This window comes from Prorops nasuta, unplaced genomic scaffold (genome assembly GCF_024137725.1).
Source record: "Prorops nasuta isolate Cenicafe-Biocafe unplaced genomic scaffold, Cenicafe_Pnas_1.2 PNAS00033, whole genome shotgun sequence".
Taxonomy (NCBI): Eukaryota; Metazoa; Arthropoda; class Insecta; order Hymenoptera; family Bethylidae; genus Prorops; species Prorops nasuta.
In genome coordinates this window covers 1,376,185-1,397,023 of record NW_027116830.1, presented here as the reverse complement: position 1 = coordinate 1,397,023, position 20,839 = coordinate 1,376,185, and the positions used below count along the sequence as shown (strand labels likewise).

At 39.5% G+C, this 20,839-nt stretch overlaps 1 protein-coding gene across 1 annotated transcript in view; it reads left to right on the top strand.

Annotated features, from left to right (window-relative positions):
- Positions 1-15,027, top strand: part of LOC136783391 (uncharacterized) — a 44,907-nt gene extending 29,880 nt beyond the window's left edge. Inside the window, exons 2-5 of the mRNA XM_066743509.1 lie at positions 735-871; positions 7,230-7,363; positions 8,189-8,283; positions 14,915-15,027. Coding sequence (XP_066599606.1) covers positions 782-871; positions 7,230-7,363; positions 8,189-8,283; positions 14,915-15,027 — 432 coding nt within the window. The 5' untranslated portion in view covers positions 735-781. The remainder of the gene's footprint in view (positions 1-734; positions 872-7,229; positions 7,364-8,188; positions 8,284-14,914) is intronic.
- The last annotated feature ends 5,812 nt before the right edge of the window (positions 15,028-20,839 follow it).

Genomic DNA, 20,839 nt, shown 5'->3' with positions numbered 1-20,839 from the left:
TTTTTTCCACGCGATTGCGAAGACAGTGTCAGAGAGTACGACCACAAGGTGCTTTACTGTTGTCTAACAATTCATTAGAAAATAATTGCAGGAGAATCTTCCGTCTTGTTCACGCGGGTAGCCATAACGGTACCAACTCGCCTCCCGGTGCATTGTTCGCACGTTCCTACCTCCTGAATCTTCCTTGCTCGAGTTAGCTTCCTCGGATTCGCCAAATTTCTTCCCAAGGTCAATTTCTTGCGCGTCGCAAAGAGAACTATTGGAGCTCGATCGCGAAGTTTCGAGACTCTCGTATACGTTTTCACGAAGATATCATCTCCACTGGATACGCTCACGCACACATACATATACAAATCGGGATGCACATGAATTAATTGCGATTCAAAAGCGTTTAACTCGTGAAAACGAAAGTGATCATTTCCTAATGAGTGTAACTAACGCTATAGATATCTCCTTCTGACTCGCCCGAGCCTGAAAAGGTATCGGGCTGCTCGGGTTGTTGTAATAGGTTGAAATTGAGTCAGAAAGCGTTTCCAATTAAAAGCTTCGACGCCCTCGCTGTATCACGAATAACGTACAAACACATTATATTTATATATAGCAACGATCATTTCGTGTTTACTGCTCTATTGTTTCCACAATTAACATTATAACGTTCCATTGTACATCTTAACGTTGTCGCTGTTGATTTATGAACGCTGGAATAACGACTGAATTATTTTCTATTTTTGCAGATACTCGAGGAAAAGAGGGGGAGGGACGGAGATAGAAAGATAGAGAAATGGGACTGGTGGAGAGAGTAGCAGAGATGCAGGATTTGGAATCAGACAGGCCGGGAAGATCGAGGGATCTTTTCGGTGTGCAACTCGAGGTGAGTAAATATGTGAGGAGTAGGAAAATTTTTCATTCGAGTTTTTGCCTCTGAAAATGGACTTTTGTGAAAAGTTGCATTTGCCGGTATATATAATGGAGCACAATGACGACGATGCAAATGCAGACGAGAGAGGTATATATAGATACGAAATGCATTTGATTCCTATATCGTATATGGAATGACGTATAGTGCGAGAAGTCGGAGCAGAGTCCTTGAAGAGAGGGAAATCTCGCACGCGTATCCTTGCGAAGGACAGGAATGAGTCTGATCCGAGATTAGCCTTCCATTCACCCGAAAAGGTGCTGGGACTCGACTGATCACTTTTGCCAAGTAGCCAGCCGGTGCTGCTCCTATAGGCAAGTGAGAGGTACGACCCAGAAAATTGTCCAAGGCTCTGCAACCACCGAGCACAACCTCTTGAAATCGAAACGGAGCAAAGTTCCTATATGGTTGGTCCGTTTACATTCTTCGTTCGTTCATGCGTTCGTTGCCCTTTCGCGTTGCACACCGTAGTCCACGTGCGCCAAGAGATTAATAACACACACTACATTGTGTAACTTTAAATCTTTATTGCAAGCTCTTTGCAAAGTTCCGAAGAATTATCCCTTTCCCATCATTTAATCCAATGTTTATTCCATTACTCGATCGAATTTACCTGACTTAATTTATTGGACGCGCACGGTTAATAACGTGATCTTTTAATTAACTTAATTAGGTACTCGTTAGATAGCAACATATGGCAAAGGAAAATATCGATGGCTTATCCAATGCTGAGGGATCGAGTTAAAAGTTCATCGTTTACCGCGATATTTATTGTTCTCTATGGACGATAAATTATCGGAAAATCTGCTGGGTTGACTTTCTCCTTTAGCGCGGTCGTCGATTAACCGGCCTTACCCTCTCCTCGTTGACGCATCAACGATCAATCGTAAGGGGGGAGTCTTGATTCATCTATGCACATGCACATATATCATACGCACTTGCATTGAATCGTGCTCTCGTCTACAGGGTTCGATCAACTTTTTCAACAGTCGATTCTCATCTAAATATCTGTCAATTATATTTTGCTCTGATGTATTTTAACGAAGATTACACTGCATACCTTGATTATAACTATTCAGATTTTTAATCGACTGTTCGAAATATGTTGATAATAATAATACTCAATCTTCTAATGTGATAATTTTATCGAAAATGTTATTATTGAAACGTCTGATAATTTTATGTTTTACATCGATGATACATGGTTTAAAGCGAAGATTGCATCGAATGTGGATACTTCGATCATCGATTGATTTTAAATTGACAGAAATAAATAAGTATATTTAGCACATTGCGATAATTACTCGAGGAAACCAAGTATCAAGGGATGTTAAGAAGATTCTTCAGACGGATAAGTATTTTTGCAAGTTATTATTACGGAGTGTTATTGGTCATCGTGGAATCTAGTTACGGTTTCGTGCACCCAGCTTTTCCCTCTTGCGTTAATTACCTATATGAGAAATTACAATAATCTGCGTAATAAGCAATCAGATTTTCTGCGCGTGACTCATATAGCGCTACGTTTTTGTCGTTTCTTCTCTTTCTCTTTCAGTTCCCTTTCCTCTTTTCATTTCCTTGGCAAACAATGACCACAGCGAGTGTTTCGTTTCTGACTAGGAAGTGACGAAAATTAATTAGAGCATACGAGTCAATATTTAGCCTCTCTTTCTAATAACTCGTTTTAGCGAAAAAGAAATACAGCTATCGTCGAGACTATTTGACAAGATTTTAAGATTTACTCTCTCTCTCTCTCTCTCTCTCTCTCTCTCTCTGCACTCCATGACTCTTAATTTTCAGCAAGGATGGCTTTTAAGCGATCTTGCAGTATCTCTTCAAGTATGTACATCTTCTATACAAGATGTGCCATTTAAAATGCTTCAAAATACGAATATAAAATATGTTTATCTTATTTTATTTATAAGAGATATTTTTTTTACAAGTCCCTTTTATATATCGCGCGCGCGCGCGCATTTATTTTTATCAATAATAGTTTTATGCAAAAAATTTATATCTCTAATAGCTACGAAGATAAACGTGTTTTCTCACGTGAATGCTCCGGTGACACACACCGTATAATGTACCATAAAATACAAAATGAAGGAGAGGGAAGATATTTTCGTTTAGACATTTTTTCCTTTCTTTACTAACAAAGTAAAATAATAGGAAATTTCTTGGGAGGCTGTAAGATGGTAATGAGCATGAGTAAATCGAAGACAATTGAAAATATTTTTACACCGGGAAGAGTAGCCAATCGCGAAATAAATTGCAGTTGGCTTTAGAGGGGAATGAGTTGAGTTGGAAATTAGTCATGGATGTCTCGACGTTGGTGTCCCTTGGTGTTTTCGTCCTTGAAGTGGCCGGTAAAAGGGAATCACCAGAGCCAGATTCCCACGAAAGCAATTCGTGGCCAATGAGAAAACGATATACCTCGAGTATTCCACCAAAATTGGCAAGTTAATTAATTTTCAGTTATCGGCGTAAAAGGACTTTTGAGAAATCGCAGCTGAAAATCTTCATCTTAACAAAATATACCATTTCTTATTTTAATATTATTTTAAGACAGTTGTATAAATACATTAAAATAATTGACATTGTAAATTTCATCTTTAAATATAACGATTGGTAGTATAAACACGATAAATCAGGCAAAATTCTATAATTCGCTTCTATATACTCTCTTCGCTTATTTCTCTTCAGCAGACGCTTCAGCTCGGTTTAAACGGCGGAGAACCTTCTAGCGAGATACAATTTCTTTCCCAGGATCCTAGCGAGCCTCGTGGCATCACCGCGCGTGTATATATATAGTTAAATTTAAATTGCGCGCCACTATCGCACCTCCAGTGAGCAACTAGTGCGCAGACGCAACGGGAAATTTCCGTTCATCTCGCAAAATTACTTTTATTCGCTGTTCTTCGTGTTCCCTAGTACCTAATTGTCTAGAACGGAATGAAGGATGAAAGTATTTGTATATATGTATTTTTTTATTTTTTGCACGATGATTCATTGGAAACAGATAATAATAATAATTTGCTACGTTTACTATATAGTGTATTCTTTGACGTAACTGCAGGATAACCGAAAGACAGGTCGTTATTCCAAGGTGAAACTGTTGAAATCCTATGAAGCATATTGACGGACAAATCGTGTTGGCTGCAAATTAGCTACAAATCAAATATCAATTTTCCGCGTTCAAACGAATGTTCGCGAACTGTTATTAGATATAAGAAAATTATACATTTGCCATGTGTGAGATTTGTTAAGTAATTTACACACACAAGTGTGATATTATGTCATTGAAATATTATTTTCGGTTACTCCGAGTAATTTGCTACGATCGTGATTCCTGTATAAAAATTTAAATATAAAAATATACCTTAATCCTTTACTGTGGATATACCTGTCGAGATGAAGAATTACTGCGATAAACTCTGGAGAAATCTTTCTGCCAACCGCAAAACCATAATTTACACTTGCCTATATATTTTCTAGTGACCGAACACCACTTTAGATTGTTATTAGCTACGCCAATTATTATTGTCCTTAATGCTACATGCCTAGCTCTCTTCTGCCCGAGTCATCAAGGATTCAGCTGCTTAAGAAATAAACGAGATTTGACGCAATTCGTAATTTGACGCTTAATAAAATCCTAATAGCGTTGTACGTTTACCTCGACTCGAGATTATTATCCATTTCAGTGGAATCTTTTGTAAATACAACTCGTTGCAATCTGTTTAAATAAAAGCTGGATAGGTATAATTGCAGCGATAAATAAGCAAAGTTAATGACTTTTTCCGAAGTCTTGCAAAATGCAGGATGAAGAAAATCATTGGGTTATCGCGATGATTGCTAATAAGCAAAGCTCGGATTACGCAGAGATTTCCACAGAAACTTGGCTTACGCGTTTTGACAGAACGCGCGGATCCGCGAAGCGTGCTATCGCGAATCCGTTAATATTTTTATAGGTATGGGTATCAGTTATTTTTGTGTTTACGTTAAATCAGTTAATCGACCGTGTTATTAGGTTTATTTTTTTGTTTGCTTTTAAAAGAGATAAATGAGGTAGAGAGATGTTGCAGAGAGGTATTAGGAAGATAAACAGTACTACACTACTTGTGCAAAAGTTTTGACAGGAGCTTTGCAAGTATATATTTTTTTGATGGAGCACGAAAATCTTGAAGTGTGGAAAAATAATGATGCGGATTGCATTTTTGTGATTTTAAAACTCACACACACGAGACGTCTGTGTGACGAGTGAAGAATGAAATTTTCAAGAGAAACTCTCTCCTCTACTTAAAATACTACATATCCAAATTTATTTCCTCGCTATATTCTGTTCGTTATATTCGTACTAAAACTTCAGAAAACTTTCCATTCTTTTTTAACGATCAATTCACTGCGTCATTCGGTTATATTATAGCTTATTAAGAGAGAGAGAGAGAGAGAGAGAGAGGGGGGGGGGACAATGGTTCGAAAGTATCGTTTAATAATTACAGTGAATAAATTAATTAATTCAACGAAAATGTACTCATTCAATAGTATATGGTACTATTACAGAAACTGTGGTTGTTCACCTCTCGAGTCTTCTTCGGTCTTCTATAAGAATCTTTGGTTACATAAGTGGGTGTAGATCTTCGACTTATTGCTTTACGTACATCTTTATTACGTGTTTAAGAGGCATCCTTTAGACGCACTATCATGCAGCTGCATAATTATCGTGGGAAAATTGCGACATATACTGCAAATCCTCTCAATTTCACAAAGTTAAATTCGAACTTGCTTCCTTGTCGCTATGTATATATATATATATATATATATATATATATAGATATATACGAACAGTTTTTAATACCAACTCTCCTCAGATGTATTTACCGAAACTTGACACAGCAACTCACACAGCTGGACAAATCTGTTTAACCAGGTTTCCACCGAGTCCCACAACAACAATTACAGCAGATAATTAAATACACAAAACTTACATTTTACGTTTACTTGCACGTTCACCAAATTTTCTTTTTAAAGTTCTTGTGAAAGAAAACATTTTTCCTAGATTTACTAATATTTTTCTATCTAATTGTGATATTTTCACATTTCTTTCGATATTTTCCAACACTTTGGTATATATGAGTTTTTTTCTTGTAAATAACTAGGAGGAGAAGAAAGGGTTGACCGCTGAAGGATTCTTAGGCTTGATCCCTGCCTCTATAGATATTTCTGTGCAGCGAGACAAAGCTTGGAGACTCTCGAGCTTACAAGAGTCATGCCTTGTATTCCGTGCCACTTAATCGTACAATCTTAAGTGTTATCACCAATATTAAAGAGCTGCAAATCAATGCGCATTTTTCAACTTTGAGATTCAAATAGAGACTCTGGAATATCTCTTGATTTTTACGTTTCAGCAAAAATTTCAGTAAATTTCGGTATTCAGATATTTTGAGTGAGAAAATAGTTTCATTGTGGTGAGAGAGGGATGGCAGTGTGGAAGGTGAAATAATGGGAATTGCAGCTGCTAAGCAGAATGGAAGTAGCTGCGATTGCAATATATTTGGATTTGCATAATTTAATAATAATAAGTGCGCATAATTATAGGAAGCTTCGTGCGTCTAACCAATTATGGGTTGCATTCGTATGTTAGTGTCTTCTTAGTTTATGCGAGCAAGGATCGCTTTGCACTTTACCGTAACAAACGCCTCTCTTCTCGTGTACGTTTACTCGGTATCAAAATTGTTATCTATGTCCACGAAAAGAGTCAGACGCGATATTATGCATGTATTATTCCACCTTCGACTATTATGCTCGAAAGCAAGATCGTTATCCGTTTCTATAGGAAAATAAGTTTATTTTCCAAACTAACATTTCTACCACGTGCATTTATGAAAAAAAAAGTTGATACAAATTGTCTTATTAAACGTAAAAATGTACTGTAAATCACTTTGCTCTGTTCTAAGATAAATTGTGTTTCTATAAGACGGCGCCTCTAGTTTTTTTATGGCGAAACTGTTTTACCGACTGTACATAGTGTGTAACCGACTGTTGGTAAATCTCTTGTATCAACTGTTGGTAATTCAGAAAATTCTCGACCGTATCAACCTAGTTAATAATTATGAGAGTGAAAAAATATTAATTATTTATACGATTTGTTGTTTTTCGGACATTCCTTAGGTCATTCTCTCACTTTGAAAACAATAGAAAAGAATCTCGATATAATAGTTACAAATACTATTATCATTATAATACCTCCATACAACTTACACTCTGATGGTATACAAGAAGAGCCCCGAATTTAAATTGAAAAGTGATTCTTATGTTTCAGGTTACCTCCTTGTTATTGGAAGGCGAAAGGCGGAAATTAACTGTTTTGCAAAGGGAATTGCAAGCTGCACTGGCAGAAGGCGGAAGTGTCAAAGTGAAGGAAAAACAGAAACAAGAATTGCTGCACGCAATATCGTAAGAATTGATTAAATTGAAAATCACCTTTTATAATAATTCTTCACGGGTGAAAGTATACGAATGTGAAACTTTTCAGAGAAATTTCTATTTTATGATGGAAAGGTGGTTTTGCCGATAAGTGATTGGTTTCTAGTATATACGACGTGCGAAAGTTTATTGACCTTTTTCGTAGATAAAGCAGAAGGCATTTCCGGTTTACGGGAGCGTATTACTGCGTTGCTTCGAGTCATTTTAACAAAGTCAGGGGTCAGCCAACATAAGCTCGAATCAATCTAGCTTGATAAATCGCTTGTCTCCAACGGCCAGAATGTCCTCTGACGCCCTCATCTTCAAATCCCCGGGTAATCTCACCCCGTTTCCGGTGACCCGTGAAAGCAGTCGTGCGACTGTCAGCGCGTTTATCGCGCTGCATAATTTCTTTCTCCTTTCTAAAAATCCAAAGTTAAATTTTCTCCCTGCAAGCAAGTAAAATAATTAAATAAATCATTCCTTTCAAAAATTCAATTGTCCTGGTCTCATGAATTTATAAAATTCTTTGCTTTCTCGTAATTGCCAAAGTTTTACGGAGGTGTTATTCCATCACGGAACTTTTTCAATTCCTAAATCACAATGCGGAAATTGTTTGGAAGATATGCCAAGTAAACGGAACGTGCATTCCGCACCTTCTTTTGTTATATTTCTATTTACGTATTTTCACAAGGAAATAAATGAAGACAAAAATAGAGAAATTTTCTCCATTAAGACGTCTCTATCCATAGTACGCGTAGAATCGAAGTTCGATTGATTCTTGTAAGTGTTCCATATTGCTGTGTTTGGTTTCAGAAAAATTCAAGGCCAACATGAGCAACTGGACAAAGAATACAGAATTCACGCAGCAGGCGTTCTCCTGTGCAATTCGAGAGGATCGGGAAAGGTGAGTGATCGAATTGAAAGAGCGACCGGTAAATGTAAATAGAAAATAGAAAAATGCTATTTCCACATTTTTCATTTCGCGTATGGGAAATCATGCGACGCGACGTTCTCTCTGTATTTTATTTTTTCGACTGATGGAATTTTTAGTACGTTCGTCGCCATTACCAATTCAATTTTTCAATGGACGCGAATGACACGAGCTTTTTCCTGACATTCGATTAAGTCGTATCGTACAATTAAGTAGGTCGTTCACCCTTATCAATTCTGTGTGAGAAATTGTTGTATAATTAAATCAACCAAAAATGATGAAAAACAATTTTCTGCCTCTCGACATCTATTCATATATATATATATATATATATATATAAGGCTCACGTACACACGCGACTCCACACCAATAGGTATACATAAAAAATGATTGGATTCAAAAGTATAAAATAGGATTACAGTGAAATGATCAAATAGATTCAGCACTTTGAAAAGAAAGTGGATAATGCGAGGAAGCAACTGTTGAGCGATGTTAAAACTTGTATGATCCGTCGTTATATGGTCGTATGGGTTTGATTAATGTGTGTAATTTGGTAGAAAACTAAGCCAATATAAGCGAGTGTCAGCAGAATCTGAGAAGTAATATCTGACGGTAATAAAAAATTGTCAACTCCTGCTGTGTTCTGTGTATTTCTGTGAAAACGTAGCAGAGAGCTACTTCACGTACGAGTAAACTCCAAGAAGAGTAGAATGAGTAAAACGTCTGCGCGCTTCGTGATATTAAACCCACTCGTCCTACTGCCTTCCTTAAGATTCTACGTAGACTCCATTAGTCCCGTGTAATTTGCTCGACAGTCTGCAAGGCAAATTATTAAATTCGCCCTAAAAAAATATTTAATTGGTCCACTTTGAATCATCAGTTTCCTCAGAGATACTATATAATTTATGCAAGTACGATAAATTAGCAAGTTTGGGAAAATTATTGTGAAACGGTAAGATGATCTTTGTTAGCGATGGACTGCGAGGAATGCGAAAGTATAGCAAATTGAAGGATCCTGGCAAACTTATGGAAACTCCCTCTCTTCCTCTCTTTCTTTTGAAGGAAAAGAGGGAGTGGGCGTAATAGATGCAATTTTACCGGGTTCGTGCTAGGTCGCCTTGACTTTAGAGAGTAAATGGAAAGTTCGAGCGGATTATCGCCAGGGTTGAAAGGGCCCGTCGTCCTGCTAGTCCTGCCAGCCAGTTTCAACCAATCGAGGCCGCCGACTTTATCTCGACTTTCGCATCTTAGCCACGAGTCGAACTTTAGTTAGCGACTTCGAACAGCACGCAATCAACCGTAAACCGGAGACCTCATCTTTAGCCCCCCTCCCCTTCCTCCACCCCCTCAACCCGAGCTAATATCACAAAATCAAAATATCAATCCGAGGCGAGGGGAAGTTTTGAATATCAGATTACTCTCGGAAATGCAGGCATTTCGGCCATAATTTTCGCTTTTAACAAATAAGCTTCTTATTCGAAATTCTATTATATATGCATACGTATATACATATATAACGATCCAATTTTCATGCCCTTGAACTGAAAGAGGGATCAGTAGCATTTTTGCCAATTGTACGGACATAATTTTCACACTAAATTTATTCTTACAATTGCGATTATAACAGGCGAGGTTTTATTGAAGTATTACGCCTGCGGTATTATGAATCTCATTTTTCTGCAATATCCTTCCTCGATCTTGGCCTGGAGATGGATAAGGATACTGTATTTGCAAGTCTAAGTTTAAAATGGATTTCATCTCTTCGTCTACTCGGTTCGATCCTTTGTCTCAAAATTACCGTGTCTCGATTGTGAAAGAATTTTTAGACATGGGAGAGAGTTGGGATAATTCCTCGTATATGGGAGAGATTGAACTTTCTCGAAAGATTACTACATGCAGATTGCGTGTTTTCAAAGGATAAAAAGATATTAAATTGAATTCCTATTGTACTGTTTTTATTATACGCGTATCTTATTTTACGATTGACCAATATCTCTCGAGATGGACTAGAAAATAAAATCCGAAGACGTTCTTTTATTGGCTTATGCGAGCTGGGTAGAAATTGGGAAATGGCGTTCGTAGAAAACAAGAAGGATGATGTTTTTAAGCAGTAATGCAGTCAGGAAGAAAACTGAATAACGAAACACACCGTGATCCTACTTTGTGTCCTGGCTGAGCTTTCTTCTTCCCTTCCTTCCTTCCTTCCTTCGTTCCTATTCTTAGCCCGTCTCCCTCGCAACTATTCTATACACGTACGCCGAGCGAGTCTGGCATGCATTAACAACCCCCAATTACGGTCTACCCCAAAATATAGTTACGCAATGTTGCTCGATGCACGCGCAGAACCCTCGAATGATTTTCGCCCTCGGCCAATGAATATCAATCATTCTCCGGCTTCACGGATCAGCCGTAAGAAACGAGAAAGGCAAATTATCCTGATTCTTCTTTTTCCGCGCAATACCTGTCGGAAAACTAAAAATTAGTTTCCTGTATTTACAGCTAAGTAGATAAATTCGACCTAATTTTTAGAGTGCACGCTATGTCAAAGCTTCTTTCATGGATTATGAGACTTCCTTGGTCCTGGTGTAAGTTTATCACGATGCACGTCTAATCGAATTTTTTTCCCTCTTCCGCGAAAAAACCTTACGAAGCGACAGAAATATATCTATATATATATATAGAGTTAAAAGCACAGGTATATAATTTGGTGTATTATATGTACTATAATTGACAGAATTATTTTCGGTGTCTTATCGCGAAAGCTAGGCGAGATGACTCTCCGAGATGCGGTTGGAAGTTTGGTAGCTTTACGGACCAGTTGGTGCATATATCGTTAATTTCTCCACAACTTTTTGACTATTCTCTTTCGTGGGTTAGATCGCGAATGACGAAAGCGCCGTTAATCTACCTTTCGCGCCCTGCACCAAGTTCGGGATGAGAATTTCGAACTTGGCCATCTACTTTCTCAACGAGTTTGCGACTGGTGGCTGGTGTGGGTGGGTAGCTTGTTATTTTGATGTGCCGTAAACTTACTCCTAGGGGACCCGGTGTAACGCCGCCCAGCCCTGTCACTACATAATGAATATTTGCTGTCACGACTTTCTGATTATAGTTCATAAATAAATTCGCTTGCTTGGTAATATCTTAACGTGCATGCATTGGGACAGGAGATAGGGAAACATTTTTAATTACACCCTGTACATATACACGTACCTGCAGACGTGCCAATGTATGATCGATAATAAACTGCAGATAGAGTGTGTTTCGAGGGATCCAATGAGGTTTGACAGAAATCTTTCTCCTAATGAGCAGACTGTAATTTAATTTTATCGTACAATAATCCGTGTGGCCTTGAATGAAATTGGATCGAATCATACTGCAATCGAGAAATGGGCAATGGAAAACGTGTCTGGGCTAAAGCTTCCTGGAGAAGTTTAGTTATATCGGTGCGATATCGCTGGATTTTTCTGTTTTTAATTATCGGCCAGCTACAGGACACTCTTGCCAGACTCGTCTCGTCGATTCTTTTTCTCACACTATACCTCTCTCGTCCTTTTTTCGCCGACTCTCTATGGATTTCGATTTAATTAAAAAGCCTGCGCTTTAAGCTTTTCGCGCGATGTGTGCATTATTCATCCCCATAGGCTTGTCGGAATACGTTTTATCGCATAATTCCCTATACTAGACCTGATTTATGTTCCATCGAGATACGTCGTAAATGACTGATTTGAAAATTTTACTGGATGTTCAATCGACGAACGAGAAGCAAACACGCATATAGTATGTATGTATGTATATATATATATATATATATATATAGCAATTTGCTGAATTATAGTTGTCTATTATTATTATTATTATTTATAATCTATCAATATATTCCTGCTCGTTAACGAAACTAATAATGATCCCCTACAAAGCTTTCCTTTTACGATTTTTCGAAATATTGTTGCCAATTCGTTATATACATTTTTCCTCAAATACCTTCCAGTTGTAACTGGATGACAAATAGGTGATCCGACAATTGTAAAAGCTCATCTTTACAAACGTAATAATTGCTATTTTAACGAACTGGATGAAAATGGGCAAAGCCAGCGATGGGTTACATTAATTGAAACAATGAATAAGCTGCTTTACTGGTATAATAACAAGCTGTGCTATAATAATCGCGTCGATATCGCTGATGTTATTTAAATACGTGCAGGGATCGGTGAGTGTAAGCTGTTGCTGTTGTAGTACAAATTAGAACATTAAATTACTGTATATAATAGTCGTGATTCGGCCATGCAGCGTTATTTAAGCAATCGGTGCAATTAATGAATATATTGCTGCGGTATGGGTGAGAGCAGAATAATTCGGTATTATAAGGGTGCGAAATTAGAATTTCAGGGATTACTATTAAATTCGAATTAGTCGTGTATCTGTCGTGGACATAATTACGATTGTTAGCCACAAAATATGATTCACTGTAGTAACGATATTTAGCTAATGTCACTCTTGCAACTGGTGAGTCAATTCACGAACAATCCAAGACTCGATTTATCGTTTCGACGAGAGTATCTCAATCGACAAGGAGGAGGCTGTCTTGGTGTGCACAAGATGTGTCTCATCACATTACTGTTTGCATAGAAGATTCTGGAAGAAATACGTGACGAGTCACGTAAACTGCAAGGATTCTGTCCTGAGAAATACCATGTTTTCCCTATTGGATAAAAACACCAGGATCTTCGATTGTTCGGTAGCAAAATAGATGCAGGTCAGTTTATACAAGGTGATCCCCACTACTATACCATATTGTGTCGAGGTCTGCGAGGGACCAACCAGCTGACAGGTCCAAGGATATTGTATCTTTCCCTCTCGCACTTGAGCTATACCAACGTTTACCGAAATCCAACGAAGGAAACCGAGACGCATACGCGTATAGGGGTTAATAGTGTGTGGTTGACCAGTCACCAGTGACTATATAAGCAGGAGAGCAGGCTTGACTTACCGACGTATTACTGCTCTTGTTTGTGCGCGAGTTTGAGTGGTATGGTGGTGGACCAAATACTCATGAGCTCGCATCGTTACCCCCTGAGTACCTGCAGAGTGAACTGATCATCCTCGAGTACCAGAATATCCTCTACTCATTCCGCACCAGAAGGACCTGTGCTTCTTCCACAGTGGAATGATCTTTGCATTCCTGTCTTTTACGTCAAAATGCTTTGCAAGCCCCCGTGCTTTTACCAATTAACAAGCGGTTGTTTCATTTCTGCACGTGGTCTCCACTGTTAATACGTTAGCTTCGACTGTGTGCAGCGCCAGACGCCCTCTAATTGCGGACTGCGCTGCGTGCGTCCCCGAGGCCCCCGATGAGCTACCGCTTACCGACCGTTGCGCCATCTATCGGCGTTCAATGAAACTAACATCGCACACCTGCGCTAAATATACAAGAATACATTCTGACAGCGGCTGTGCATGCACGATATAGACAAAAAGTGTTAGTTTTTCATAATTTTGTAAATAATATTTTAAGGGCGAGTTGACGATTGAATGAATCCAGCTTTTTATCGTAAAAACTTGTGTATTCTCTAATTCCAATTAGTTTAACCAATTCTAGAAATTTCGCTCTGTGAATCGTTACCACCTCAAAGAAATACGTTCCAAATTTTGCACCACGCCACTGTTTAACTCATGTCTTTCCTGTTCCTCTCGAAACAATAATAATAAGAAGCATAAACATTTCCCAATCATACACACGTTGCATTATAAATCAGATAACAACTTCTCACGTGGAATTTTAATCGTCTCTCTGGACATAAGGATAAAGCACTGGGCAATTTATGCGATTGCAAAGAGAGGAATCAATCGAACCGTCTGAGAATTTCGTTGGTATGGACTGTTCGAGTTGGCGAAACTCGTTTGTCATCCACCAGGACGGTGCAATCAATGTCGTGGCTACTATTCTTTGAGAATTTTTCACTTGCCAGCGAAAGTCCGATGATTAATTGTCGCTTTTACTCCATTGGAGATAGCGTACTACGTCTCATTGTGCTAGGGAGCGGGATAAGAATAGAATCGCCAAACGTCAGGTTAAAAAAGATCGGAATTAATCACGCGCGATGGAAGCCTGAACGATTCTGCTGCATATTATAATTTCTGTCCTTATTGTCACCATAAATGTTTAGTCACGATATTATCACATTACTCTGGAGCTTTCTGTGCTCCTAATGAGTTTAGTCAACGGTTAATCGAGACTTTTATGGAGTACAAAGGTAAATTACAGTAAAAGCTATTAAAAGCAGAGAATAAATTTGGATTACCCGTCTGGCGAGTGTTAAAAGTTGAGAAAGAAGTATCAATGCGTAACAAAGGCAGCTAAAATTGTTGGCGTTTGATAGACCAGCTCGGTCTTTGGATGAATCACGGAAAAGTTGGAGAGAAGTTACTATACAAGTTTACAAAGTACGCCGAGCGTAAGCTTACAATAATAACAGGGACGCCGCCGCAGGCCAAAGTCTGTGCACGCTCGACGTCGAAGGAATTTTCGAAGCCTATTTTACTACCCGAGTTCCACTATATCTATATATATATCTAGTATTTCTGAAGCGACGAAATCTATATTGTAGCTTCTCTCGTTTCAATATTTTTTCCACATGAATTGCTATTGATTTTTTTTCACCAAATGTACTCTATAGGAGTTACGGTCGAACGTGATTCGTTTCTTTTGAGAAAACTTTGATGTGCGTGACAATGTTAATTATGCGACTCTAAAAGGCTAGGATTATTTTATGAAAAGTTTAAGCCGGGTTAACGAGACAATATTGGATAATTCATTTTGCGTCTCGATGTTGGAGAAACGATAATCGAGAGTGCTGAAGACTGAAGTATCGTTTAGGAAGTTAAGGGAAGTTTTTACAGATGAGTGGGAGTTGTGGAAGCGTTTGCTCATCCCTTCGCTGTTTTCTCACTGGAGAGACCATTCGTTGCCGACTAAGATCGTCAAATTTTAAATAACAAACTGCAATTTTACCGAATTAACGATTAATGAACTTTAGCTCCATAATAGCGAATGTTAATAAACTTTTTTATAAGGATTGTTCTCTCGACTTATCGAAAAATTAACCGAATATTCTCGAAATGATTAAAAAGGTTATCTTAAAATACAAAACTTTAAGAGTCTTGGGGGAATAACGTCCTCGCGAATATACAAGAATTTTTGAATAATTCGCCAAGTTGCAAAGTAATGGAGAACCGCGGAATGGTATATGTACGTCGGTGATTCGTTGCGAGGCGTGGCTGGTTGGCTGGCAGTAGCTTCCTTTTTCCCCTTACACCTTTGCCTCGAAGGCCTACTGCTTTGTCGACGCGTGAAAAGAGAGAAATTCTCTTCAAACGAAAACTGGAATGATTTGCTGTGGCAAATATTAAGAAATGAGCCACTCCCGAAAATGAGTTGGCACATCTGCTGGGATATTATGCCGTTTGTGCACCACTTGCCACGACACTTGACAGAAATATCTAACGATTTCTCCATTTCCTGCTTTCCTACGCGAAGCCAATCTTACGAATTAAACTAATTAGCTCCATGGCAGACACTTGATAAATTTCTCCTTGAAATAAAAAAAGAACTGATAAGGAGAAAAGGGGAAGATGTTAATAATTGATAATTTTCATGGATTTTGTACGAGATAATTTTTTCAAGTTAATTAGTTCTCGAGCTAATTAGGAGGGTGGTCGAAGGTAATGAAAATTTGAGTGCAATCAAGAAATTTGTCGGTGGTCTATTAACCATACCAGCACGTTTACAATCGAAGATCGATCGGTAAACACGTTGACGTTTGAGGACTTGGCGTTCTCTGTAAACTCTACGAGGATTGCATAGAATGCTTAGCTAGTGTCTCTACTATGTTTTGACCTCCAGTCAACGGATGTGACGTTAGGGTGTCGAGTACCTCATTCCTTACTGGTCCACTTGACCCGTTCACTCCCATATTTATACTACAATACATAGCATTTCTCTATGCATCTCGTGTCACGCTTGTTTGTACAACGAGCAATTTATTTCTGAACAAATATTATCGTTCCAATGCAATTCGATAAATGAAAATTCTTAATGAAAACTTGTTTGTATACCTGTGTATTGCTATTAGTATATTAATCATTCATTTACAAAAAATATATTCTTTCGCGTTAGAGGGATGGAAATTTGAAAATTAATGTAAACAATACGTCGAAAATGTATTTGGTACACTCTCTGCAGGAACATTGCGTCCAGTGGCTTTATGAGGAAGAGGACTGTTCTCTGTCATAACGAGTTTTCCACAAATTCTTCAACAAAGAGATCGGAATATAGCGAGAGTAACGACGAAAAAACTTTCTTCCTCGCGTCGTCGTTTCCATTCCTTTTCAATACCTCGAGAATGATGTTGGAGCCAGGGCAAACGCGAGATTGACCCCTTTCCAAGATATGGACTTTGATGGTATTAATATTGACGCGTGCTTCACCTTGTCTTGCGATGTTCGATAACCTCCTGACGTCCATTGCAGCAAGAACCTCTCATATATAGTATATACCTATACTATATAGTATATATATATATATATACCAGAGTCACTTAGATCTCTGACACCCTGCCATGAGTTTTACGAGGAGCATACTTTATATAGACGACGATCCGTGAAGTTTATATTAAATAACGCGGAGAACCGTACAAATCCATTTGACCTTCAGCAAGCTCTGCCCCATTCTCATAGGCCTTCCTCTACTAACTCAAATAAACTCGTCTCGCTCTTGCTCGTTTCTTCAGGCGTGCAGGGGGCAATTAATTGCCATAATACACAACAAAAAAATGTACGCGGTCCATCATATTTATTTGGCCTCTGTTATACTCCATTCAGATTTATTTATATTCTGAAAACTAACGGGTGGTAAATACCGAATTTATATATCGTTGCTTGAGATCAAAATTGAGCTTCGTTTTAACAAGCAGCTGTTTATCACGAAGATTTATTACAGTGTATAATCTTATCTTAAGATTTTATAGGAGTAGTATAGAGGGGTAAGTGGAAAGCAGCTTTCACCCTGAGATCCTACGAATCGACGCTCGAGATATAGTATACGTGTTACTTTCGAAATATTTAACAAACTTCAACTTTACTCTTTACAGCTTTATCTTTTGCTTTTTCATATTACACTCTGGCTGGGAAATAAATAGCTGGATCTCTACAATAAGGAAATATCCTCCAACATTTACAAACGTAATCTTATAATGTTCTGGTATTTCTTAATCCCTTATCACGCTTCGTCTGATATCAAGATAGACGAGCTAAAATTGTGTAAAAGCGAGCGGAACGTAGCGAGAGAAGATGCCCCCTATACATTCGAAGATCAAGAAAACAGCATAAAACCCTGAAAGCTCTCGAGGCTATTAAAGAAAATTGGTTTGTCAACGTTATTCCTAGGACGAGCAGTAAATTCATTCTAGGGATTTTGCTATTTTAAAAATTAATTCCAACTATTCGATTGCCAGCTGCTTTCACTAATACCATTGATTATTTTATCGTCCCTCGCTCCTCTTTACAGCAGTATCCATCTCAAACCAGGTAAGAGGTAAACATTGACACGTTTAATTATCGGGCACTCCAGCGCCGCGCATAATTAACTAATTATTTAATACCGCGCGAAACATCTCTCGCTAATTATTGGAGAGCTCTAGATACGCATAATGGGGGGATGATTGGGTGGTTAAATTCGCGAAGAGCAATTATTCGGGAGGAAATTTGGCATGAAATAGAATGGCCAAGGGTGAAAAGATCGGAGCGCGCGTTGTTTCGTGGCTGATGCGGCGCACGATGGTTTTATCACGGTCGTAAGATCGAAGTTTCCGTGCGAAAGGTCTGTCGGGGGTTGATATGGGGGGATTGCGAGGGGGGCGGAGGGGGGGGGGGTGTTAGAGTAGGTAGCGGAAGTAAGCGAGATGAGAAAGGGTCGAAAGGTGCAGCAATTGGACGAAGATAGAGATACGCTGTGGCTCGTTGAATTTGATGGAGCAGCGAGAGACACTCGAGGCTAAGAAGTGTCGAGAGAGCGGAAGAGTGAAAGATGGAGAAGAAGGGTGAGGTCATTGGCGCGAGAGCTTGCCGAAGGTTTCCGCGTGATCCGGGGTGGTAATGGGGATGCGGAAGTGCAAGCTCAGGCTAAGCGAAGCAGCTTGCAGGGACGAAGGTCTAGGGCAAACCCCCTTTTTCTACTTCTCCCCTTCCCCTTCGCAGAGTACTTTCAAGTTAGCTACGAGGAACGTCTGTCGACGGACTTGCAACTCGCAGATGCTATTCTCCCGTGGAGAGCGTGAATTTCCAACCCTCTTGGCAGCATCAACGTCGCTCGGATACACGCCTGGGGCGTCGGAATCGACTACGTGCGGTAACCACTGCTCACCGCCTCTTATTTATCATAGATTTGCCTTTAACTGCACTCCCCTCTCTGCATCTCACCCTCGCTCTTCCACCCTGTCGCTTTTGTAGGTCAATGACCTTTTTTGTCTTCTTCGTTGCTCCTGTCTTTATCACGTCCCCCCCCCCCCCCCCACCCCCTCTCCTTTATCATAGCCTTTCGAAACATTTCACATAATTTTTTCTAGATCCTCCGTTTTGCAGCGTTGTTCTTGTTGCTCGGTTTGGTCGGTTTATTGCGCAAGTTGCGGCGCGTCTAAATAATTGGCCACTGCTGTACACTGCAGGGTGTTTATCGTATCAGGATATACCTTGTACACGCGTGTGGTATATAGGTATATATGCAAAAAGTTTGGGATTATTTCATACAAAGTCACTCTGGACCAGTAGATTTTGCATAATTCAGTCAGCCATTCAAGCTAAAGTTTGGGTTAAATTAGCGACTGCATAGTATGTTCCTCTGATTGAACTGATGCGATTCAAGCGGCTCCAGTTTAGAGCTGTTACTTCATCGCTCCCGTCCTCCTTCAGAAGCGTTAACGACGCAATCAGCTATACGTAATGGCTGCTATCTTACAAAAGCGACCAACGTACTCTCCTCTATGGCCACCAAAGTTACGTCTGGTATATCGTTGAAGGTTAAATTTCCAAGGTTTGGTTCGTACATTTTAAACGTGAAATTGCATGAATTTTCGATGCAAACGGAGTGCCTTTTCTGCTTATTTCAGAGACGATCCTTTGCAGCGATCGTTCCGCAGTCATGGTACTACTCTAATAACGTAACGTCACTTGTCTGACCAACCGTCTGTTTCTACTCGGGGAAGTTTCTTCCTTCCCTCCGTCAGCGTGTCATCCCTCTTTAACGGTGATGAGTTCAGTTATTTTCCATCACCTAACGTTCTTCGATGCTATTATCAGTCGCAGCGAAGCAAGGGCAAGTTTGAGGTTAAAATTTTGAAAGACTCGATCGTGTGCATGGAAGAGAGTGTTCGTTTAATTGGAGGGCAGGAAGAATATCAGGTTTCCTGGACGTGATCACGAAGCTTTGGGTCTATCGAGGTGAAGAGAAAGAGGAAGGGAGAGATAAGAGGTCCGGTCCGATGGTCGAGGCTTCCAAGTTATTGCGAAGATGGTCCTTGGCAAAGGGCGTTTGGCAGACTTCTTTAGCCTTCGGCCTCTCCTGTCCTTTTGCTTCTGCCCCCTCCAAATCAGAGATTCGATCGACGTTACGAGTTTCGAGCTACGACCACGAAGCTGTGTGATGGCGCCGGCGTCGCGACGCCCCGTAAACATTGGGAGGGGAAAGGAAACCCTTCTCCAGGGACCTGCGCGAGAAGAACTATTGCCCAAACCCCCCCCCCCCCCCCCCAACGCTACCACCTCCACCACCATCGCCAACCCGCCACTACTACCACTTCATGAAACGCACTCGTGTGGGTGGTAGCTGCGCGACGATTTTCCTTTATATTAGTTCCCCCAACACATTTATCAAATTCTTTCTACCGAGATACGAAAAATCTTCAACGTTTTCGACAAATGTCGCAAAACTCCCACTTTGCATGATGTTTTTTTCAATCTATTATTACCAAAGGTTCACGTTCCACATTGCGAAGTGGTATATATATATATATATATATATATATATGGAAACTATGAATCGCGCGAACCTTTTCATCATCCAACCTGTAACCATACGATAGAATCAGCTGTTCGGTTAATCTGCTTTGATCATTCGTGTGTGTATATATCGTAAACAAACAATATATTAGAGCACATGTATTGTAAGATTATTAAGAGCGTTGATTGGTCCTTGTCACTGTGTACGCGTGCACATTCTTCCAACGACAAAATATCACAGATAAGCCCAGAGACTATAGTTAACTTTGTTCAAATTTTCCACCTGACGAAGTGTCGAAGAGCAAGTTGTAGTGGTTTCACGGTGTGAAGATTGAGACGAAACGACGTTGGTGTTGAGGTGGATGTTTTTAGTGTCTAGAACGGGTCTGCTGCCTATAGAGACGTTAGTGTAGTGGTTTACTGACACGTGCGGCCAGCTGTAGTAGTATTGGTGAAAATTCAGTAGTAAACCCTATAATAAT